Source organism: Saccostrea echinata, unplaced genomic scaffold, assembly GCF_033153115.1.
Source record: "Saccostrea echinata isolate AGI-Se365-2 ecotype Australia unplaced genomic scaffold, CSIRO_AGI_Sech_v1 ptg000034l, whole genome shotgun sequence".
NCBI classification, from domain to species: domain Eukaryota; kingdom Metazoa; phylum Mollusca; class Bivalvia; order Ostreida; family Ostreidae; genus Saccostrea; species Saccostrea echinata.
In genome coordinates this window covers 5,987,589-6,013,583 of record NW_026889783.1, presented here as the reverse complement: position 1 = coordinate 6,013,583, position 25,995 = coordinate 5,987,589, and the positions used below count along the sequence as shown (strand labels likewise).

The following is a 25,995-nucleotide window of genomic DNA, read 5'->3' as shown; positions in this document are numbered from 1 at the left end:
CTACTGACATCCAGCCAGACTGGGCCAGGTACATATACGATGTGTGAGGGAGAAATGGAGGCCCACATTACAAGGCCTGGTTAACGGAGATCCGTACAAACACTGAATATACTTAGTACAGTCTGAAGGATGAGGTAGCAGTCGTCCATCATTATTAATGCATGGATTTCCTAAAACGAATCAAATTATTCCTTTTAAAGATGCTCCACAATTAGTGACTTCCTTTAGATGTATTACATGCTTTGACCATTCTCTAGAATTAGGTATTCAGGTTTCTGCATGCATAGTATTCATTACTAATTCCATTAAATGGAATTCCATATTAGCCTCGTAGCACTTGTACCAATGAAATGTCGAATATTATACAGTGATTTGATAAATATCCTTAATACATATTAACAATTAATCTCTCACTTACCTGGTGCAGACGTTGGTACTGCAGTCATTGGAGCACCTGTTGTTGGTCGTGGTGTCAATGGCTGTTTTGTTGTCGGAGCACCTGTTGTTGGTCTTGGTGTCAATGGCTGTTTAGTTGTCGGAGCATTGGTTTTTGGAGCTTCTGTAGATGGATTACTACCACAGTTCACACGGTCTGCACGATCGCAGACTTTGTAGACGTTGCTGAACATTTGCCCTGAGGGACACTGTTTGGGTGCATATGATTGTAACTTAGATCCACCCCAGCAAAGATAGTAACGAGAACAGTCAGACGGGTCTCTCACCGCCCCGTCATACGGGCACGTATCTGTAAAATGGAGATAGGAAGTGCTTTACTATATTAATAATTAGTTAGTTCTATTAACTGATAGAAACTTTGGTAAAACCACACAAATGTGTATTATGGAATTAGTAAATACCAACATCATATTAAGCATTGTTAATGGAGTTGAGGGTTTCAACTTAGTACTAAATGGAAGTACCAACTATCAAGCAGAATATTTTGAATATATTAAGTAGTATAAACCTATCACAAGACGTGTTTTTATGTTGTTTTTTTTTATTTTCTGCGAATTAGTAATTACTTTCGACACGATACAAATAGTACCCAAAGGGTTGTTTAATTTTTACAGCTTGCATGATCTTGCCAGTCACAGGCTTACGATCGAGAAATGCAGACCTAATAGAGAGCTCAATACTACCAGTTCTCCATGCAAGCAATGAATATTGGTTGTTCATTGAATTGACCATCATTTCCTTCAAAGTAACTGTCATTAAAGAAGGTAAGATAGGGACTTAAAAATCTCATCATGGTCTACAAAGTATACTGGGACTGCAAAGCATGAAAGTAAGCTGTTATATGCATTACCGTGCAGTGTCTCCGTCATGGGACTGCAAAGCATACTGTGTTACGGATGTTTGGGTCAGGTCTGCAGATTGTTAGTGGGAGCATTGGTTAGTGGTGCAGCTTTTGATTCCATCCTTTTACATTCCACTCTATGGTGACTTCCTTAGCCATAGTTAATCATGAGTAAAATTAGTATTAAATAGCAGGATTTCAACAAAGGATATGCTTAAAAGCAGCAAAAATAAATAACTAAATTAAACAGTTTTGAGTTTTTTACAGTACGGAAAAAATAAAACACAGCTCCAATCCGAAGGCCGGTACACACAGTAAGGTTTGTATTATATTAGAACAGGTAATATATATAAAGATGGGATGTTTAATACATGACCCTGCTGTATTAACAGAATCATCCATCATTCTGATTTGTTGGGATAAAGGTCAGCTATGACTTTTCTACGGAAACAGAACATTGCTCTATTCTTAATACAGTTTTATAAGATTCGAAAAATCTTATAACACATTGAATTAAGAGTGCATACACTATAAGATATTGTATTCTAATACAAGTATTATAATTCAAATCTAACCGTGTGTACTGGCCTTTAAAGTTTAAGATTTTAGAAGGAAATATATCAATAGCTTAATGCCGGTTGTTTTTTATTTATTAATGAAGACATTACATATCCTTTCTTTAAGATGATTCACTTTGAACATGTTTTCCTTTTACCTGATGGTATAGTGGTTTTAGGGGCTGTAGTTGTCGGGGCTTTAGTTGTCGGGACATTAGTTGTTGGAGCCTTGGTTGTCGGATTTGTCTTGGTGGGTGACTGTGTTGTCGGCCTAGTTGTCGGATCTGTCTTGGTGGGTGTCTGTGTTGTCGGCTTGGTTACTACTGTTGTGGTCAGCGGATTACACTTGACATTACGTGGCCAATCACAAAATTTATTTGCAGGATTAAAGTACAGTCCTGGCTGGCAATATCTCTTAATAACTTTTTTATGTACACATTGATAATAGCTTGTGCAATCATTATTATTTGGAAACATATATCCATCCGAGACACTTGCGCAAATACTGTCGTCTAAAATAATATCAAAGCAAAGAAATGAAGCAAAATTATCACCCAATAAATATTTGCTGTGAATCATGCAAGTAAGAATAACCAAAACCGAACTTCAGGTTACAAAAAATAGTTTACAGCAGCATTCATTTTTATATGCCTACAGCATACCAATATAATACTGTAACTTCAGAGAAAATAAGGCCCATTTTAAAAGGATATTGATTAAGATCTTGACCAGTACTTTATTCATGCAAGAATACAATCTGCTTTGACCTACTATATATGTAGAGACTGTAACTTAAGATACCTATTCCCCCACCCTCAGTGGTGGTTTTAGGTGGAGCCTGAGTGGTAGCTGGACTGTTTGTCGGTCCTGCAGTGGGGGCTGCAGTAGAAGGGCTTGTAGAAGGATTCACTGGCCCTCCTCCACCCCCAGATCCTAGTACCTCCTTCATCAAAGAAATCAGGGGGTATTTTCCCTCCCCACAAATTGTTCCCTTGAAGTCATCCAGGGGTAGAGCCCACGTCATAGCCCCTCCGTAGCCATCTTTGATGATAAGATCAGTTATCTTATAAAGAGAAATTATATTTATCTAACAGTTTTATCAATTTTATTCTAGCAATTTGCCTCAAAGTGTTTCCTTTATTATGAAAATGCTTTAAAAATCTTTTTTGACTTTATATGCCTCGATTACTTTATTCAAAAGTCGCAAGACCAATTTTTGTAATGATTAAAACAAATTTGAATATACACTTCCTATTAATAACAGACAACAGAAAACATATTAGAAAGAAAACTTCTATCAGAAAATCACATGAGTCTTTCGTCGGGTTCAAAATGAATGAATATAATCTCACCTTTAGTCTGAGGCTAGTCTTATCATCAAAGCCAACCCATAGTTTCGTACTTGGATTCACATAATACGGAACTTTGGCTACTGGATCTCTGTATGTAACTCCCTGGCCACTCTTTTGCATCTCACAAATCTGCAGTAAAACGTTTAGTAAACTCTGGTAACACCTTAATGTTAATATTATTTTTTTTTTACATGTTATTTAGTATATTTTAATATTTTTCCCGTCACATATATCAAGTTGAGAAATGGAAAAAAAAGCATTAAAAGATTATTTTTAAATTAAATATTACAAAGAAGGTGACGTAATTTTATGAAATTATAAATTACAAATATGCATATACTACTTGTATCAATACAATATAGATATTCATATAAACAAAAAGCTAGATAGCATAAAAGTAAGTTGACAGTGACGTTCTCAGAAACATATTTTACCTCATAGTAAGATAAAAATCCTTTCTCTTTTGTGTAAGGTCCTGGATTCCCAGCGCCTGATGCTGGAGCCCCAACTCCGTGATTAGACGCATCCACCAGTGTGAAACTTCGTCCATATGTACCCAGACCTATGATCAGTTTCTCTCGGGGAGCCCCCTTTTTATGCCAGTAATTTGCTGCATAGGCCTAAAATGATTGAATTTTGTATCAGCTACATGAAAATCTTGCAATTTGGAGCAACTCGATATGTCTTTTATGTGTACTTACAACATTCAGAGTTTTATCTGGATCATTATCTGAGGCGTAGAGCCCGGTGTGCAGGCCTGTCTTTGATTCCCAAGATCCATGTAAGTCATACGTCATTATACATATAAAGTCCATGTATCTGATAAGCAAATCCGAAATATATTCATGGACGGTAACAGTAATGTCATTAGTAGACATGTTCTTTATTATCTAAATAGATTAATACAATTAGTATTCGTTTAAATTCGGTGTCATTAAAACACATTAAGCTTACTGTGCCATCACTGGAACATCATAGGCAGAGTCTACTACACTCTTCCCAGCACCAACAGCGGCTGTAAATAATAACCGCTCCCTTCCCGTACGAGCAGCTTCATCGTCAAACGCCTCGCGTGTTTCCTGTTATATTCAAATTATCATTATTTGGTTTGAGTATACTGTGGAATCATAATTACCTTAGATATACTAATTTTTGTTAATAAATTGGTTTTATATTTACCTTGCAAAGATGAGCAAAGTTTGCTTTGTCATAAGGTTTTCCGTCCCTATTTGAAGGGTATTCCCAATCCATATCGAGGCCATCAAAGTTATATTTTCTTAACCAGTCAATTGCAGATTCTATAAACTCTTTCCTGTTTTCGGCAGTTGATGCCATGTTTGAATAAGCAAGACTTCCGGCCGTCCAGCCCCCCATGGCCAGTAGTGCTTTTAGCTTAGTGTTTTTCTGTTTGTGAGCATTCACCTGTCCGTACCTTTTTAAAAAGTTGGGATTGAATTGAAAAATATTGAATTCAGTAAGTATTGTAAAGGTTCGTGAATTAACAATAAGTACACGCAAGAAGAGCATACATAGTAGCTGAATTGGCAATTATATCATTCGAAGTGTAATAAAAAATAGATACCATATTTTTTGCCTTTAACCATATGGATTTGAACTGTGTGTGTAGCTGTAAAAATCACTATATTAGAGACCTCTATAGTTGAACATTTTATAGCACCACTTACAAAGTGTTGTCATTCCATTCAAAGTTGGTGATCTTGTTGCCAATTAGCTTTCCAAACGCGTAGATGATGTGGGTACACAGGTTTGGGTCTATATCCTGTGGGAAGAATTTGCCGATGCCAGTCCTGTACTGGGACCAGTTGGTGTAGTAACATACAAGCTTGTATTCCGCCAGACCTGAAAGTAAAATGTATATGTTTGCTGATAGAGGTGAAATTACCTTTTATATTCGACCATCTACAAATACTGCGTACAAAATATTACTTTTAACAAATTTCTTATCTAGCATTTTGAGGTGCTTGACTGTTTTAATCCAAGGGCACGTTTTCTTCAATACTTAGCAGATGGCCTTATCAAAATTGTTAACATAAAATATTGATATTTACTGTATGGATTCATTTGCAACTATTTGACTCCTTTTATAGTGTTTTACTGCAAAGTCAAGTGCCCCTTGTATTTGAAAAATGAATGTACATACCGTCAAGCTGGGTATATTCAGAGGACGTTAATCAAATACATTACCTGTCACTAAAATTCATCAATAAAAACACTTTTTATTCCACATTCATTTATTTTCAAATTCATATATACAGTGTTTATACTACATTCAAAATAGGGACCGATACATGATTATTTTTACGGCCTGTATTGACTGGCCAATCACAGGTACCGACACATGTTTATTTTTCACAGCCTGCATTGGCTGGCCAATCACAGGTGTTGATAGAAACCGAGAAATGCAGGCCTGGTTGACAGCTCATTTCTACAGGTTCTCCATGTACACACTGAATGAACTTTGTACAGTCGCTTGGATGTTTTATAAGTCGACCATCATTTCCATCACAAGTAACTGCAATACAGAGAAGAAATAAAACCTTTCTTTATAAAAGGTATAAAGATGACATATCAAAACGCCATTGCTGCAAAAAATGAGGATAAATAGCAAATGGTTTACCCGTTGGTGCCTCTGTATAAGGTCCCTGTGTTGTTGGTGCTTGGGTCGGTGCTGCAGTGGTAGCAGGTGGTTGCGTCGTAGGAGCGTTCGTGGGGGCACTGGTTGATCCCACCACATTACATTCAACCCGATCGGCATAGTCACAGCCATTGTATACCGTACTAAAGAACTGTCCATCCGGGCATTTCATTGGATCGCCAACACCACCCCAGCAGTTGTAATACAGAGAGCAGTCGAACGGATGTGGATGTAGGCCATTTGAAGCAGTGGAGCAAAATCCAGAGCCTTTCAGAGCAACAAGAAGTACTTTACAACTAAACCACGATATCTTTCTTATTTAGTAAGCTTTAATGTACTTCATTCATTTCTCAAAAAATTAAAAAGGATAACCAGAATAACCAGAGAAAAACAAAAAGTCCATGAACCACAATGCTCACCTGAGTCACAATGCCCTTGCTGTTTTTTTTTTCATAATTTTGATCACTTATTCGTACCTTACCCGTACCGGGTCACGATTTGAACAAACTTTAATCTTCACTACCTGAGGATGTTTCTGTATCAATATGGTTTATCATATCTTTGCTTTTCTTAAGAAGAATTTTAAAGTTTTTTTTTCTATACATACCTGCGTAAAACTTTGATCGCCCATTGTGGCCCTATCTTACCCCCAAGGGTCATGATTAGAACACCTTTGAATCTACATTATGAAGTAAAGCTTTCACGTGAGTTTCAATTTCAACTCTGGCCTAGTGGTTTTTGAGAAGATACCATTAAATGTTCACTAATACTCAAATATCTCCCCTTGAATGAGGGTGTGGTCCTTCATTTGAACAAACTTGAATTCCCTTTACCCAAGAATAGTTTGTGATAATTTTAATTGAAATTGACCAATGGTTCTGGAGAAGAAATTGTGAAAGTTTAAGACAAAGACGGCACCAACAAACAACGAACAAAGTTTGATCAGTAAAGCTCACTTAGGTGAGCAGAAAAAGAAAATACCATTACCAAATATAGTACATTATGTAGAAAACAAGGTCGTGGCAGACAGCAACAAAAGGCAGAGAGGAGTTGATAGTGGCAGAAGCCAATTCTCAATCATTACTATTCGCCAGAACGGAACACCTTCCATCTTCTTTCTAAGTATCCCTCTTCATGCATATGTTTTCAAACATCACAAGTTCTCTCCCCTTTAGGCTCGCGGATTATGATTCTCATGTAGATATTTTTATTCATAAAAAAGGTATTCAGTGTAAGATAAATAATCATATGCACTTTTAGCATATATATTACTAAAAATTGACATTATTTGGTCGATCATAATACGTATTTGAAAGAATCGGGTAGAGGTATAAATGACATCATCACTGAATAACCTCTTTATGGGCGAATCTATATTAAAATGTACATCCAAACACGGATCCACCTGGAGCTTTCATGCAAAAACTTTCGACTATAGTTATAACAGTGCAAAGAAAATACGAAAGACAGCAATCCAGTTATCACTCTGATATATGTAATACATCGTGCAAATGAAACCAAAAAAGAAAAAGAAAAATACAAAAGAACAGTATTTATTTATTTCATTGTCAGAGCATATTGAATAAAATTTAAGAGAAAAGCAAATTTTATAAAAAAAATATGAAGAGAGAATTTACTGAATAATTTCTTAACGTAAAAAAACTGAAGAAAATCTTATACCTATTCCCCCACCCTCAGTGGTGGTTTTAGGTGGAGCCTGGGTGGTAGCAGGACTGTTTGTCGGTCCTGCAGTGGGAGCCTCGGTAGTAACTGGACTGTTTGTCGGTCCTGCCGTTGGGGCTGCAGTAGAGGGGGCGTTAGTCACAGGCTGGTTTGTAGAAGGATTCACTGGCCCTCCTCCACCCCCAGATCCTAGTACCTCCTTCATCAAAGAAATCAGGGGGTATTTTCCCTCCCCACATACTGTTCCCTTGAAATCATCCAGGGGTAGAGCCCATGTCATAGCTCCTCCATAGCCGTCTTTGATGATAAGGTCAGTTATCTACATTAAAAATAAATATTATTGATGGAACTTATGATTCCTGTAGGATCAATGAAGTGAAATGATATATTACCCAGTTTGAAATATAATGAGGGGGAAAAACCTGGTGAAATATTTAAGGCTTTCGCCTGAATGTTCCTATCGTTGACAAATGAATTAGAATTTGATAACAATTTTCTATAACCAGTAAAACTTTTTTGGCACGTATAGGAATGGTCACTGAATTTGATCAACGTTGCCAATTATTATGTTTTGTCAGAAACATACATCAAACATAATTTAGTTGCTGTGTGTCTTATTGCCATGTGAACTGACGGAAAAGTTTGAAAAATCGAGATTTCAGCTATATTAAATCTTTATAAAGTCTTAAGAAAGACTCAGAAACCCAGTTTGACCACTTGCATAAAAACGTTTTTGGTGCGTTAAAAAATAATGACCACCAAATTGAAATTTTATGAAAACATTCAACTAACCATAACATATTTTTCACTTATATTATCATATTATACATGCATTCTAGTTAAAATTCCTGAAGTGGCAATAAAATAGACAATTGCATAAAAAAGTTTCAGAAGTTTTATTAGTAAATCTTTATCTGAAAAAAGAAAATATCACTACATCCTAAAAACTTTCTAAAATACATAATCAAAAGAATTCATAGCTTTTTCATGCTTAAAATTGCTGTAAGGGATATAAATGATTAGATCTAAACCTTGATTTAATGTCTTCCCTTGTATATGTGAAAGAAATTGGCCATTTGATTGTTATTTCACATTATTTTTTTGAATTCTGGTTTGAAAAGTTTTATGAAAAAAATATGAAACAATAAAATTCCCCCGTCTTTTTTTGTCCATTTAAGTCAATTCTTTAAATTTAAGCCAAAAAAGAATTTTGATATACAAGTTTTCTTGCAAAAATACTAGATTTTGAAGTGACTCTAATTTACATTATTGTGTTGCACTCAAGCCATCTGAAATGTATGTTATTTAAAATTGTTTTTAAAATTATAACACACAATAACTCATTCAAAGTTTGTAAATCAGTTCGTCATTTTGATATTTTGTATCATTTACGGTAAGTTTGTCATATTTTCAAGACTTCAAAACATGACTATTTGCAAAGTGAAATATATATACATTGTATTTAAAATATATGTTAAGTGATGAAAACTATTCTCTGAATTGACTGTAAAATGTCCAAACAATATATCTCTAATTTTTTGTTAGACATAATGTTTTGAACATCACCTGACCAAATAGTATCGAACATTTTTTTTTTCATTTTATTTTTCAGTAAAGATAGATGAAGATCATTGAAAATTATATTAAAAAAAGTGTTGTTGCACTCCTGACTGCAATAGAATCTAAAATTAAAACATAGAACACAAAATTCATAAAGTGTTGGCAACATCAAGTGGTAAGGGATATAAATTGTGCAATATTTATAGTCCAATACTTCATAATTCAAACACTTGAAAGTATTTCAACTTGGCTTTCTATCGAAGTTTATTCCCTATCACTGTCAAAAAACTAGCTAAAATATCTATTTAATTTTATTTAATATATATTTTAATTTTAGAAGATAAAATATATTTTATAATATATTTTCCTTCAAGGGACATACACTGTAAGCAACTGATGTCAATCATTTATTCCCTATCACTGTCAAAAAACTAGCTAAAATATCTATTTAATTTTATTTAATATATATTTTAATTTTAGAAGATAAAATATATTTTATAGTATATTTTCCTTCAAGGGACATACACTGTAAGCAACTGATGTCAATCAGAAACATTCTACTCATCAATTTTTCTTTATGTTTATTCATATTTGATCAGCAATATTTGTGACATTTTTGTTGCACTCCTGACCAAGAGCATCTGAGTCTTTAAAGTAGAATTGTAAAGCAAAAATTACATCAGAACTTGTTCTGTTGTTTCAGTGAAGTTGGGGTGGAATTACTTGAATTTTATAACGATTTTTCAATGTTTATTTTTACATTCGTAATAAAAAACAAAGAAAAGATAAAAACACATCTAAATTGATAGAATTGAAAAAGAGAAGGATTTTGATAATAAAACTGTCAATAATTTACTACTTAATTATTCAAATAGATCATTATAATTAAAGAATATCTATTACTATGAACAGAAGTCTTTTCATCATATAACTTGAATCTTTAAAAAAAAAATGCGTTGCACTCTTGACCATAAAAATATAGATTTGAAAGACAGACAGACCCTGTAATTGATAAATGTATTTGGTAAAAATGTTCCTTGTGTCTTTATTTTCCAAAATAATAATCAGTGAATCATAAACTGATCAGGCCCGTAGGAAGCAATTCCAGTTTGGGGGGGGGGGGGGCACAACCATACATTTTTCAGTTGACAGTTGAGGGGGCACTACCAAAATTTCCTGACAAGCAAAAAAAAAGGGCATTTACTACCAAAAATTCTTTGACAAGCAAAAAAAAAAGGTCATCAGACGTTTTTATTGAGGGGGCACAAGCATATAGCATCTATGTTTACTATAGTAATCTATATATCAGCAAAATTATTGGGTATACTTGGCTTTTCTTAACGCTGCTTGTGATTTATATAACATTTTAAAGTTCTAAATGGTATATCAGTTATTGTTTACAATATTTAAGCAAGTTCTTTTTTGACTTAATTATCTTAGAGATTTTTAAAATTGATGGGTTTTTTGCAACATTATATTTTTTTCTGTTGCACTCCTGCCATGGTACAGCATTTTTTTTTCAACATCAGCCATGACCACAACTTGGTCAACAAAAATTATAACAGTCTACATTTAAAGGTTAATACTTTGAATATTATCAGGAAACTCTTTATTTCCAACATAAACCAATATTATTTATTGCATAGATCTTCAAAAAGTGTTGAATTTTCAAGTTCACGAAAAGGTGTTGCACTCCTGACATTTTTAGCATCATTTTTGGGTTTAACTTTTTGTGACTTGAGATGTCAATGCGATGGTATTTAAACAATATCTAAAGACCTATGCTGAGACAGAAATTCCCATTGCCTGTATTTTTAGTGTAGGTTGATAAATAATTCACACTTTTACGGTTTTGATTCTTTTTCTGTGTGTGACTGGTCGGCAGGGGATGCTCTCTCCTCCATGGCACCTGATCCCACCTCCGATGTTTTGGAGGTCAGTGTTTGCTCTGCTCCTATTTTGTATTGTTTAATAGACTTTTGACTTGAATACTGATCGTTATCTCCATACATTTCATTTATAAATTTAGGTACCTTCTGATCAGAAAGTTAAATATATCAATCACTAAAAAATGTAGCACATGTAATCTTATAGAACTAAAGCTGGATATTATAAATCCATGCCAGGATTGAAATTCAGGTAGTTGTTCATAGATATCAATTTAAAAAATAGTAGAATTTACATGCAAAGGTGTATGTATGTACCAAGGAGACTTTATATTTCAGTTTTGTTTTCTTTTTCTTATTCAGGCTATATTAGATGATCAACTGGGTTTTAAGTGAAAATCATCCAGGCCAATGTGTTTCAACAAGCCTATTAGTCATTCTCAAATGGAAGCACAAGTTCATTAATTACAGATCGACTTATTGTTCTTACGTAGAGGTTTAAAAATTGTGATTCATATACCTATACAAGTCCCTTTATTCATCATCAAATCTTTAAATCCTTACTCGAGTTCCACCCTTATCAATAATTCGATAATCAAATTCATTAAAAAAAAAAGAAAAAGAAAAAAAAAAGAAAATTGAAACTACACTTCATGTACATAAAGACGGTATACAATATAAAGAAAACTTTAAATCTTAAACTCACTTTAATCTTTATTAAGATGCGCAGTTAACAACTTAGCGCTGAATTTCGAGTATCTCCTCACCTTTAGTCTGAGACTAGTCTTATCATCAAAGCCAACCCATAGTTTCGTACTTGGATTCACATAATACGGAACTTTGGCTACTGGATCTCTGTACGTAACTCCCTGGCCACTCTTTTGCATCTCACAAATCTAAAATAAAAATTTAGAATTTACTCTAGATATACCTTTATCTGAAAACTTTTTCCTGGACCTTATATGCTACGTCGGAATATTTCATTTCTTGATTTTAAAGTGGGAGAAATTACTGCACAATAATTGAACTAACGTAAATACACCTCTAAAAATGGAACATGTAGTTCTATAATAATAATAAAAAAGTAGTACATTTACAGTGATTTATTTCACCTCATAGTAAGATAAAAATCCTTTCTCTTTTGTGTAAGGTCCTTGGTTCCCAGCGCCTGATGCTGGAGCCCCAACTCCGTGATTAGACGCATCCACCAGTGTGAAACTTCGTCCATATGTACCCAGACCTATGATCAGTTTCTCTCGGGGAGCTCCCTTTTGATGCCAATAATTTGCTGCATAGGCCTAAAACAAAAGCATTTAGAGCAGCTGAAGGATTTCGGACTTAAAATCTGCGTGATGGAACAATTCAGAATGTCTTTATATTGTATGTACTTACAACATTCAGAGTTTTATCTGGATCATTATCTGAGGCGTAGAGTCCGGTGTGCAGGCCTGTGTTTGGGTCCCAAGATCCATGTAAGTCATACGTCATAATACATATAAAGTCCATGTATCTGATAAAAATTCGAAAATCAGGAGCATAAAATGTATTTCCATCTACTTTATTGCTCTCTTAATTAAAATGAATGATTAGAAAAACATTTCTTTTGTGTCGTTTAAAGAGATCAAAGCTTACTGTGCCATCACTGGAACATCATAGGCAGAGTCTACAACGCTCTTCCCAGCTCCAACAGCGGCTGTAAATAATAACCGCTCCCTTCCTGTACGAGCAGCTTCATCGTCAAACGCCTCACGTGTTTCCTGACAACATCAAATCAATATTATTTTTAGGGTGTGTCAGATCTTAACTCACATCTTTTTTACTTATTCAGTACAATCACATGACATTCAATAAGCTGCAATGCCAGAAAACAAGCTACGAAAGATTTTCTTTTTCTTATCAAAGATTCAACATTTTTTAACTTTAACCTTTGAAACCAAACGAAAATTTATACTTTTTGCACCAAAATGATGCCAAGTTGATTACCTTCATTAAACAATAGTATACATGATAATGCATTTATAATTGTATAAAATGTACTTCAGATGGCATGTACTAATTTTTGTAAACAAACTGAAGTTAAATTTACCTTGCAAAGATGGGCAAAGTTTGCTTTGTCATAAGGTTTTCCGTCCCTATTTGCAGGGTATTCCCAATCCATATCGAGGCCATCAAAGTTATATTTCCTTAACCAGTCAATTGCAGACTCTATGAACTCTTTCCTGTTTTCAGCAGTTGACGCCATGTTTGAATAAACCAGACTTCCGGCCGTCCAGCCCCCCATGGCCAGTAGTGTTTTCAGATTAGGATTCTTCTCTTTGTGAGCATTCACTTGCCCATACCTATTTAAAGTTAATTAATTTAAACATAAAAATCTTTTTTTCTTTTTCTTCTGTTTTTTTTTTTATTTATAGTTTTTTTTATAAATTAAAAAAAATAATTTCTTATTTACTGTGGAATCATTTAATTCGTAGGAGTCAATGTTAGTGGCATATCAATACTTCTTTGGTTCGTGGGGTCGTAAGATTTGATTCAATGATCAAAGTAATGTAAATTTATGGGTAAGGGTTATTCACGAAATCTTTGAACATTGATTCTCCACAAGCAATGATGGCTTCACGGTTCTTTTCGAGCTATTACGCCAAATGTATTGTAAAGGGCATATAAAACTCCAATGAAACTAAAAGGACTTTGATCTTAAGATGTAAAACAAATGCTTATGGATGTTGTCAGTTTCACCCATCGTAAATTTAGACTGCATAGGATAGCGGCATTGTCAAGCCCCATAAATTGTTTAACAATTACCAGTTACCTATCTATAATTTGTAATTATGAGATTACGGTCCGAGAATTTTAGCAAGAGGCCTATAGGTCACAAAGCCAATCCTAGTCATATTGGCCATGCTGATCTTAAGAAGAAAATTCGCATGAAAAATTCAATATTGATTTGATTAACTTGAATATTCAATCTCTGAGGATACTTCCATACTCGTTACACTAATCAAGGCTATCCTGTTCTTTAGGGAAAAAAATAGATTTTTAAAGATTTTTTCCTATACAATGTATATTCCCACGCAAAAACTTTGGTCTCCGTATTGTGGCCCTAGCCTAGCCCAGGGGCCATGATTTGAACAAACTTGCACCTGCACTAATTGAGGATGTTTGCATATCAATATCATCAATCATGCCCCCATTGCTGTTTCTCATCAGAAGATTTTTGAACACATTTTTACCTATATATTTCCATGTAAAACTTTCATCCCCTATTATGGCCCCATTGTACCCAGGACGGTTGTAATTTGAGCAGACTTGTATTTATACTTTGTAAGGAATCTTTCACACACGTTTCATCTTTTCTTTCCCTGTAGTTATTGAAAAGATTTTTAAATGACCCAAATGAGTTATAACTATTTGTTAATTTTCTTCCCTTGAAAAAAAGGTGGCCTTTCATTTGAACAAACATCAATACCCTTTACTCAAGGATGCTTGGTACAAGTATTCTCAATTTATAGTGCCAAATCGCCCTGTACAATTTTTTTTTTAAATATGTGAAATGAAGCTAACATTTTGGTATGTCATTTTAAGCATGGCAGAGTATATGTATTAAAAATCACAATTTTTAAAATTACATACTTCAAGCTGTGTTTTGTTGACCTCCATCGAAATGAATGCGGTTAGAAAGCTATGTGTTTACGTCATCTTGATGTACCATAATTGGAAACGAAGTATTTTAATAAAATAACATATTTAAGATAATACACATCAAATATTATGAAAAACAAAACCGACTTAATTTCATTTAAAAAAATTATTATTTTTTTTTTATTTTAACAAGATTTTCAAATCTAATGATAAACTAAATAAAGACAAAATTCCCCAAAATTATTCATTATTTGATTCTGTATTTATCATATCTAAGAAATTCACATAATCTTAAAGATAAGAATGTAAAAAAAAAATTAATCATTAACTTATTACAACATTTCTACATGCACTTTGTCAATCATTAAAATTGCATGATACATTTTTTTTAAATAAATTAATATTAAGTACCATAAAATCATAGACGCATTCCCTCTGTGTCTAAGCAATATTTTAATGGGGGAGGGGCAGGTTGGTAATTTAATATTTCTTGAACGCAATGAAAATGTCATGTTGTAAATTTTGAATTTACTGGGTGGCAGTAAATACAAAATTTACAACATGACAAAAAGGTAATAGATTCAATTTTGTCCCGTTTCTCGGCACCCAACATCCACAGTCGCCTATTTTTACTTGACGTGATCGTCCTCTCTCTCTCTCTCTCTCTCTCTCTCTCTCTCTCTCTACAGTGCGGGAATACATTTCCTACGAATAATGTTATAGAGTTGTAATACTGAGCTGACTGTATAACGTAAATAAGTCTGACGTCAACCCCTATTAAAGAAGCATTTTATTTTAAATTCTCGAATCTGGATTATTAAAAAAGTCATTTAATTGATATATATGACTAGCATTTAGGTGTTGAATAACACAATCACGTTATTTTATTAATTCTTTCTAAATTGTATGCAACTTCATTAACAAACACTTCATTTAATAACGATTCAAATTAAATTGTTTCGTCCTTTTTTTAAATGTAAAATTTACTTGGCTTAATGTAATTTTAAAATTTGCCCCTTTATATTATAAATGTTTAGTACGGTACCGTATACATTTATTTTAATCAAAATTAAAATGTATAACCATTTTTAAATTTGCGATACACTATCAGATCAAACAACTAACAAAACAAAATACAAACTTTTATTAGCACAACAGTTTGATTCATATTTATGTTACGAATGGTAACGTAAAAACTTAGTACTTAAACTGTACAAAGTAAAAAATTGCTCAAAATGAAAACATTCAGTTTTTGACCCACAATTCTACTTGTGAATAATATTAGGTCAATTCAATTTTCAAATAAAACAGTTGCAAAAAATATAGTGAAAAATGTAAACCTTTGCACTTCTATTTGCATCTCTGCAATCTTTTTTTTTCATAAAAAGGAAAAATTTATGCCAGTGGAAGAATACAATGCATTTCAATAACTTTTGACCGCAAATCTGTTCAAACTACTGTAGAATATAAGTTTAATTTAACTTTAGAACATGGTAATGTTAATATCAGTCACACAAATATTTTATGAGCTTTATCTTATCCTTTAATGTTGTTGTTAAATTATTTCACTGTTAATTTAAGGCATATTTACTGCTTGTGTGTAGGTCATTGTAACCAAGAAATAGATCTGTTCAGTAAATAATTTCAATCAAAATAAAAAAAAAACTATACAACGATCAGCGACAGTAACGAAAATATAGATTTCTGCTATAAAAACGTTATTTTCTTCTAAGACAATCGTAGAAGTTAAGACAAAAATATGTTGAATTTTAATCAACAACCGAACAATAGTTCATATGACTGACAGAAAATAAAAATTCTTTGACAATGTTAAATTTATTAAAACATGTAATTAATTTAAAGCTTAAATATTGAGACTATATACTTTGAGAATCTGCGTGTAACAAGATTGAATTGTACCTAGTGATTCTGGAGAAGTAAACAAGCAGACGGACGTCGGACACACTTTTCTTGAGTGTATGGTTCAGGTGAGCTTAAAAAATTCTTTACTTATCAGTAAATATCAGCTAACGAATGTGTCTAAAGTGACTCATGAATGAGATTTGAGCTTGTCTCGAGAGATGGATTTGAACTGCATGGCCACATAAAACATTAGTCTAAAAAACCAGGCGTGGAAAAACGACTTACAAATTGCTCCAATCGTCGTTGTCATTCCATTCAAAATTGGTGATCTTGTTGCCAACTAGTTTTCCAAACGCGTATATGATGTGGGTACACAGGTTTGGGTCTATATCCGGTGGGAAGAATTTGCCGATACCAGTCCTGTACTGGGACCAGTTGGTGTAGTAACATACCAGCTTGTACTCCGCCAGTCCTATGGAAAGACACAAGAGGATGAAAAGATTTGTAAATATAAATACTATTTCATTTTTTTTCTAGAGCTATCGTACATAAATATTGCACACCTCTAATAAGATTTCTTGACATATAGAAGTTTTATCAGATAAGCCTTTTCTTAGCTAATCATGAATTTATTTGTATAGCTTAGCATTGGCATACATTTCTCTGCAGAACTCATATCAATGCTTTTCGAATGTGTACAAAGAGAATACATTCACTGAGTAGATTCTCTCCCATTTTCGTCAATTTTGCTACCAATGCTTTACATAAATAGATACTAAATATACAAATGGTCAAAATACTATAAATATATGGGTTCATGTAAAAACTCTTTTTGTTAAATGGGAAAGATAACGTTACGTTCAATTTCCATTAGTGAACTCTTCAAAATTAGAGGCGCGTTTGGTCGTCTGACTGGGACAGCATGACGTTGCGGATAATACAAAACATGCCAATCTCAATCCAATTTTAAATGTTAAATGTATTTGTCATTCCAATTAAAGAATAGAAGAACTAAAAGACATATGTAAGAGAGCGAGAACCCTAAATCTATCATCCATTAATAAAAAATACGACATTTCCGAGGCATGTGTATTGTACTTAGATGTACCATACGATAAATAGATACATAAGATCAACAATAGATATAAATTGATATCGTTGTCATTCCTACTCTTGATGTATATAAAGTCCACATCAATAAAATATTTCATTTGCATTTTCTTAGGAATTGCTCATCGACATTCAACATATTGTTTACATGTTTATGTTACGTTTGTCCCAGAAATCCCGCGAGATTTGTATATTTTCCGACTTTTTCACAAAAGAGCGCACTAAGAAGTATAACTCTTCCATAGTGGAAATAGAACGTAATTTCGCTTGAAAAACAAACTCACACGTAACTCGCCCACCCCTTCCTATCATTGATGAGTCGTACAAGAATGAGTTACATGTAAGAACTGATTTTTGAGTAAATTTTTTCTCTCAAACAATTGAAAATAATGTCTCATTCAGTGTTTTTCATGTTTAGATATTTGGTATTGAGAAGTAAAGAACGACTGGGGTGGAAGTAAGTACTGGGTATTATGATTCTTTAAAGGATGACTGCACTTAAGGACAGGCGAAATTTGCGACAAAACAAACTTTCAAAACAAGCATTTTTCTTTTCATTGGAAGAATGGCCAACATCCATTCTACAACTTTATTTAATTACGTTTAATAAAAGTGTGTATTTACTAAGTTCGAATCTGTTTTCAAAGGCAGGGGTCATCACAATTTCTTGAATCTCCGTTCGATAATGAGGACGCCCACTGTTTTACTGACTTTATACATAGTCAGCGCATGTTTGTCCATTGTTCTACGTTTAACAGTAGTTGTATATTTGCATGAATAATAACGTGTCAAAAGGAGATTAACAGACAAACATGCGCTCATGGTTAAAAAGAGAATAAACTGCTTCTTCTGACATTCGCTCCATGTGTTGTAATCAAGGATTGTAACATTTGAATATTATAATTCACCACGTGATTTCTTACCTCAGGTAACTTTCTGAATACTAAATTCCGTCAAGTGACTTGTAAGGTAGCATGTTTTGTGCTAACTAGGACATTGTGTTCGAACACCTTAAGTCAACTGGCATTGATATAAAATATGCTTTAATTACATTGACGTGCTCATATTGTTAATTTCGTTTTTAAACCTTTGTCAGAGGTGTATTTGTGCCATACAGAATAGAGAGGGAGATTGAAAAGAGTGATCACGTTCTTTTTTCAAACATGTCATTGCTATTTATCAAGTCTAATTTTAGACCCATTCTTACAATGTTAGCTCCACCTCTCATGCATATCTAATATTCAATCAAAGGCAGGTAAGTGTAAATTCACTATATTTGGAAAGCAGTAAGGACAAAAAACATAGAATCATTTTATTATATCACAGTCTAAAATGGTCTTAAGATTTAAATTTGGTTCCAAATTGACAGGATTCTTTCATAAACATACCAAAGTGAAATAAGATTTAGATATAAAAGCAACAGAAGCAACCGAAAAAGACCCAAAACAGGCGTTAAGTGCAGTCATCCTTTCAGATGAATTTGTCCATACACCTTTTGAAAAATGTATTAATTTTTTGGTGGGTACTGTTTATGGCGTGATTTTATTGTCTGTAAAACACTGAAATAATGTTTAAAAAATCATAAGGAAACGACTGGAAAGCACTTTATTACGCGAGCCTTTTGAGGGAACCCCTTTTTCCTTGGAAGAGATCTGAAACGACCCCCCCCCCCCCCCACACACACACACACACCCATCCCATCTTTCCCTAGATAGATTTTTTTTTTAAATACCTTTTTTTAAAATTGCAGACAACCAGAGTAAGCCCCGTGTGTGACCAGAACGTTTTTATCTTATTTGATCTCTAATTTTCCTAGTGGTCTCTCCGTAGCCGCGGGTCAGTAATGATCGTCATACAAAGAGGACAAAATTACACAAAATTACACAGTTTGATTTTCATCTTTAATTTGAGAAATTTAACAACAGGTGTGACATTGACGTAGATCAGTCGTAGATAGATTCAAATCTCCGTCCAGTGCCATAATAGAGATTTATCAATCTTTGTCTACATAAATAAACGTCTCAAATTCCCACATGAGTATTACTTCAATTGTAAGTTTAATGGATAGGTGTTTTAACGAAAGATAACTCGTTTGAAGGCACACATACAGGTTTAACAATGATATTTTACCTTAAAACTGTACCTGCTATTGTGTCACCTTGGCCAGAAACAGGAATAAACCAAGGTCTGCGCGAGAATTGAAAGGGCAGTGCCCATAACATAACAATGCAGTACAGTATAGTATAAGGCAAATACCAACTACACGTCTATACAGCATATGCAACTAATATAGAAGGATAGAAGGTAAAATGGCAATAGTTTCTTTAAATTTCATATTTAATAGTTAGACCAATCATCCATGTTCCACTTTTATATTTTTGCTATTTCTTATTCCTCTGTTTTAGAAATTCAAGTTTTAAAACAAAGTTCCCCATTCACATCTTTAATTAGCAACCTTGCATACTTCACCTTAAACAAAGATGTATTTAACACTGAATGACAATCTTTTACCCGATTGGGCTGATATGTGAACTTTTTTCACTCTTTTTCCCCTTGCCAATATTATAATTTAATCCTTTAATAAATAACTCCACCCGAAAAAGCGAAAAAGTATCATCTTCAGGTTATACATCAAATAACATTAAAAATAAACAACAAAAAACAAACAAACAAACAAACAAAACTTTTCTATACATGTTACCACGTAAAAAAAAAAAACATACATCAACTGAGCGTCTATAAAACAAACATTCTCAAAATTCACCCCAGACCTTGCTCGGATCGAGGAATTTTTTTCAAAGGGGGATGTCCACACCAATTCTCTCTCTCTCTCTCTCTCTCTCTCTCTCTCTCTCTCTATATATATATATATATAGGACACGCAAATGATTGACAAGCAAAAAATAAATAAATAACTAAAAGTTACATGAACTTGCTTAATTCGAAAATCCTATTTCGTTGGGGGAGGGGGGATAAATGACTTAACAGAAAAACTTATTAACTAAAAAATTCCCACCCGGAGGGATCCGGATACCTAAGCCTCCCCTCTAGATCCGCGCATGACAGACTTGTAAGTTTATAATAATAGTTAAAATAATTGAAGTCAAACAAAAATAAGCATGAAAATAATTTTGTTTAACATCCTTCATCCTCAATTTTCTAACAAATATATTAATTGCAATCACACCGCATGTATTTGACTTACCTATGCTGGCTACCATTGAAAGCAGGAGTAAAGATATAAGATTTTTAAAACCAGTCATCTTTCGTGTTGACCAGTCCCCGACTGTCCGCGTGTATCGACACTTCTATTATATATACAAGCACCCAGTGAACTGAACTTCGGTAATTTCCGTCATCCTCCGGCGATACTGATCGTAATCACCTCTGGAACATGCTAATCTCTAGTTACATCTCACACACCCCTAACAAATTAGAGATTAATCATTTAGAAAACTGATTAGAATGAACCATAATGCATTTTTTTTAAAATAAATCTCATAAATATTTTGAAGTATTATATTTAGTATTATTCGTTGAAAACCATGCTTAAAGTTGGTAATTCTTGCTTTTATATTAATTAAGAAAGAGAGAGTGATATCACTCATGCTTATGGGATTATTTTGTGTACTTTGTTTTTTTCTTTTTTTATAATTCTTTTCTTTTTTTATCAATTATTTAGATTAAATGGTCTTAACACAATTTACATAAACCGTTTGGGTAAGTAAAGTAAAACTCCCCCATATGATATTATAGCTGCTAATATTTCCTGTTATTTTTAATGTTATATATACCTACACTGTATAATTCTGTCTTTTATTAATTTTCAATCTAAAGTTGAAAATGATTACATGACAAATTATAATAAAAACAGTTTTAATAGATTTGGATGATTTGTAACATTCTTGTACACTTTCATTTGCACATAAGTAATACCATTCATATTTTATACGGAGAATTAATATCTTTGTTTTCACAGGCGTAGCATCGTTTTTGAAAGGGGGCTAGATTCCAACATTTTCAACAAGAAAAATTTTGAATATAGTAACATGAGAGGATTTTACGATGCTATAACCAAAACAAGGGGGACCGGTCTCTCAATAATCATTTTCTTACTAAATTTAAACAGCAAAAGATAACGTTCAGAAAAAAGGGGGAGCGTTGCAAGAATGGGGGGGGGGGGGCAAAGAAGCATACAGTGAAGTATGACACGTATGACCCTCACGGCGAGAGTGGCGAGAACAATTAACAGACTATAACCGACATATCAGTCAGATTAAAACCTTGATCTCCATATGGCTCATTTACAATCTTTATGGTATATACCCAATCTAATTCATAATTTTTCCACAAACCCTGAAGGACATAAAATTAATTAACTTTCAATGTTTTAATGCGAGTCAGTGTTTTTGCATACATGTATATACCTTCATTGTGTAACAGTGTCATATATTTCATCACAATGAATAAACAGATGATTTTTTTATCATACTTATAATAAGAACAAAATTTTACTGTATTAACATCTTCGCTAGCCAAGTGTTACTGAGCCACTACTCTCCTCACAAACAGGGTTTGTGGAGAAAATAGCATATCAGAAACCCTTGGCTAGCGAAGAAACTGTACGTATTAACGAATTTCTACCGATGCAAATATTCAAATTTTCTGTAGTGTCCAAAAATTTATTCGAGAATCAGATAGATTCTACTGTATTTCAAAACAGTGTCTTTGATATCAGTAAGTGTAGATTGAAAATTTCAATTTTTTAATAAATATGCAATCCTCTTGTTTAATAAACATTGTAATCAGTGTATATGTGATATTAGAGTTATGGTACATTACTCAGAGTATGTATCTTTATAATTTTCATATTGCATGTATAACATAATTTTTTGTAATTTTTTTTAATTTATTTGTTATGACAATCATATTGTATTCATTGTCTGTTTAACAAATAGAGGATCTATAAAGTTGAAAGATTTTGTATCCAATCCTTTTGTATGTACATGTATTAAACAATAAAATACACTATATGTTCAAATCAAATCAACGAATTTCTCTTCAACAAACTCTAGAATTTTATTCTGAAAATATAGTTTGAGGACATTTAAAACTAAATCTCGTGGATTCTTGTTATGACAAATTCAATTCAGTGATGTCTCAGTGGTGAACTGGACAACTAAAGCCACGGATTCACCTCCTTTGAGTGTACTGATCATAATGAACCTTAATCATCAGCTATTTTTATCGTGAGAAGCAGACTGTTTCTCAAGAAGTGAATGCAATTTTATAACGTGAAAAATATTCACCATATTAACCAATTTTGTTAAATACAAGGAACATAAAACACAAAGCATCAAACTGGCATCAACTCGTATAACGATGTCTGCATGAATTTAAATTATTTTCAGGTTGGGATGGGATATCGTTGCTGTGGAGCTGTATATATAAATATTATGGTATGCGCATGCGTGAAGATGGATTGTGTTCAGAATTTTACTGCGTTTTCGATGGAGTTTTCTGGTGTTTAGAAGTGTCTTTACCATATTTAAGACTTGAAAGTACCATCGAGAGTCTTGGTTTTGTTCATTAAAAGGTTATATGATATGTCAGAAAGCAAACGAAGGCTATCTTCAGATGGTAAAACCCCGAAGCCAGTAGCTAAAGCAGTCAAAATGGCGGAAGGAGGTAGCACGGGTAATTCTCATCATCATGGGGACGGGGAAAATGAAGAACCCGATATCGTAGTCCGGTTCACAATCATAGCTAAAGCTGTTGAAAGATTACAGAAAGGGCAGAATTCTTTACAGTCAATGATAGAAAGCAGCAAGTTTGACAAGTTTCGAAATGATTTCATGAGTAGTATAGATGAAAAATTCAAGGCAATGAAGACCGATATTGACCTTGAACTTGCTGTTCATAAAATAAAATGAGATCGATAGTTTGTCACGGAGCATTGATTCTATTGTTAACCGGTTAGAAAATGTCGAACAATCAGCTTGGCCTTCACCCGAAAATGTAAACATTGCAAAAGGTCCTACAAACCCACTAGATGATTCCAGTGTATCACTTATTGCAACTAACGTCAAATGCGATAGAGAGGAGGATATTCTTGATGTTGCTCGAGAAATTATAGGTCATCTTGACGAGAATGTAAACGTCGTGGCCGCATGTCGCTTGAAAAGCAGAGGCAACAGATCAGGCCTTGTAAAGATTTCAGTATCCTCTCTACTGAAAAAAGGCAGTGTTACGGGAAAAGCGTAAACTCCGAGAAATAGAAAAGTTCAAAACCGTCGAGTAAAACCCATACTGAAAGACTTATCGAACTTAATGCACGTACGATCTTAAACGAAATGCCACATGGCAAGCAATTTCGAATTACAGCAAATGGCAGAATTGTTAAAAAACAACCGCAAGTTGAACAGACCAATGATATTCTCTCCAATCATGAGGATGAGTAGGACAGAACCCGACCCACTGGTAGCCTAAGTATAGGACATTTGAATGTTTGTGGATGGACTAGATCAAATGAACAATTAAGAACTGAAATAATAAAGAACATTAATTGTGATATTGTTGGGTTGAATGAAACACATATAGTTAATGCAGATGGTATAGACTTAACAGAGCATGGGTTTAAATGGATTGGGTTTAACCGCACTCACACTCATATTAAAGCACCGAAAGGCTCAGGGGGCGTGGGAGTTTTAGTGAAAGACAGGCTGTTTAACTCTTATTGTATTGACATTGTAGACAAATCTTACGAAGAAATCTTAAGAGTTCGCTTTGTAAATAAACACAATGAATTTACACTTGTTCTCTTTACTGTGTACCTTCCTCCAGAAAATTCCCCGTGGGGACGTGATGCTTCCTCATTCTACTCACATTTATTATAACAAATCTATTTACATTATGAATCCGATGCCATTGTTGTATGTGGTGACCTGAATGCGAGAATCGGAAATATCCAAGACTGTAACGACTTAGTCGATAATATACCGCAACGTAACTCTGTAGACACTACCCATAACCAACACGGAAGTTCATTTTTAGAATTTCTAAATGACAGTCGATTTTGTACCTTAAATGGACGTTTCGGAGAACAGTCAAATCAGTATACTTACCATTCTACACGTGGACAATCGGTAGTTGACTATATCTGTGTTCCTCACGATGTTTTTACTCAGTGTAAAGAGTTTCGTATTGTGAATTGTAATAGTGTAATTGAAGAACTCAACGCGATGAACCTTCTAGGAGAAAAATGCAAGGTGCCCGATCACAGTGTACTTAAGTTTGAACTAGTCTTTGGATACACCGTGTATGCAGATGTTGATGTAAATAAAAGCAACCCGAAAAAGCGATATAACCTCAGACAAATAGATTTTATGAATTCTAATTCAGCCATATACGCAATAAATTCGCTTATTAGAAAAATAGAGTTGTGTACTGAAACTCAAAGAGAAACAAGCATTCTGAAAGTATTGCATTAGCAATACTAGTCCCCTACCGGCAAGTGTTCCCGTTAAAAATTTCAAATGCCATAATTTCGTCAAAAATCAATAAAGCGGAACGAAATGCAAATTTGATTTAAAACACATCAAGGTAAAGGCACATAATAAAAATCAGCCCAATATCTGCAGGCGTTTAGACGAAAATTGCGGAAAACCCTGAAAAATTGAAAAGGTCGTAATTCCGTCAAAAATCATTGAAGCGGAACGAAATGCAAACTTGATCTGTAACTCATCAAGATACACTTACATACCAAAAATCAGCTCAACATCTGCAAGCGTTTAGAAAAAAGTGCGGAAAACCAAGTGGGACAGACTGACAGGCAGACAGAGGGACAGACAGACAGACAGACGGATGGACAGACTCAGAGGAAACCTATAGTCCCCTCCGGTTTCACCGGTAGGGGACTAATAAACGATATCTATGAAAATTTCTGTGATATAGTGATTAGTGAAATGATTGAATCAATACCTAACTATGATTGGTCAAGAAAATCCAAGAAAAAATTGCGTATTCATAAGCCATATTGGAACGACGAGCTAACAGAACTGTTGAAAACGATGAGAAATCATGAAAAACAGTTTTTGAAATGCAATTTAAAAGATCGCCATAAAAAGCGTGAATTACGGGAAAAATATAAATATGCTCAAAACGTCTTAGACAAACGTATTCGTTACTTTGAAAGAAAACATAACAGAACCTTAGCTCTAAATATTGAATCTGTGTGCTCAGATGATCCTCGGAAATTCTGGGAACATATTAAACGGCTGGGTCCTAATCGGAAAAAAAACATTACCCAACAGAATGTTATGACGAACAAGGAGAAATAAGTTCAGATGAAAAATTACTGAAACAAACATGGTATAAAGAATTTAAAAAATTA

General features: G+C 33.8%; 1 protein-coding gene across 1 annotated transcript; it reads right to left on the bottom strand.

Moving 5' to 3' along the window:
* LOC133199721 (uncharacterized) lies at positions 1 to 20,866 on the bottom strand. Its single transcript, XM_061335589.1, has 21 exons — positions 20,809 to 20,866; positions 16,779 to 16,965; positions 13,078 to 13,330; positions 12,624 to 12,748; positions 12,384 to 12,501; positions 12,104 to 12,289; positions 11,759 to 11,887; positions 7,543 to 7,864; positions 5,845 to 6,129; positions 5,581 to 5,739; positions 5,412 to 5,417; positions 4,892 to 5,066; positions 4,386 to 4,638; positions 4,161 to 4,285; positions 3,908 to 4,025; positions 3,641 to 3,826; positions 3,207 to 3,335; positions 2,656 to 2,917; positions 1,998 to 2,366; positions 419 to 745; positions 1 to 170 (listed from the first exon to the last, which is right to left on the bottom strand). Exons 1-21 carry the CDS (start codon positions 20,864 to 20,866, stop codon positions 1 to 3), a joined length of 3,942 nt encoding a protein of 1,313 aa, XP_061191573.1.
* Between the last annotated feature and the right edge of the window lie 5,129 nt (positions 20,867 to 25,995).

Bases quoted from the DNA above. Each gene is read 5' to 3' on its own strand.
- LOC133199721 (XM_061335589.1), bottom strand. From the start codon at position 20,866: ATGACTGGTTTTAAAAATCTTATATCTTTACTCCTGCTTTCAATGGTA. The intron at 4,639-4,891 runs GTAAGTGGTGCT...CTTTTTAAAAAG, and splicing joins GAATGGAATGACAACACTTT to GTACGGACAGGTGAATGCTC. The intron at 746-1,997 runs GTTCAAAGTGAA...TCCATTTTACAG, and splicing joins ATCAGGTAAAAGGAAAACAT to ATACGTGCCCGTATGACGGG.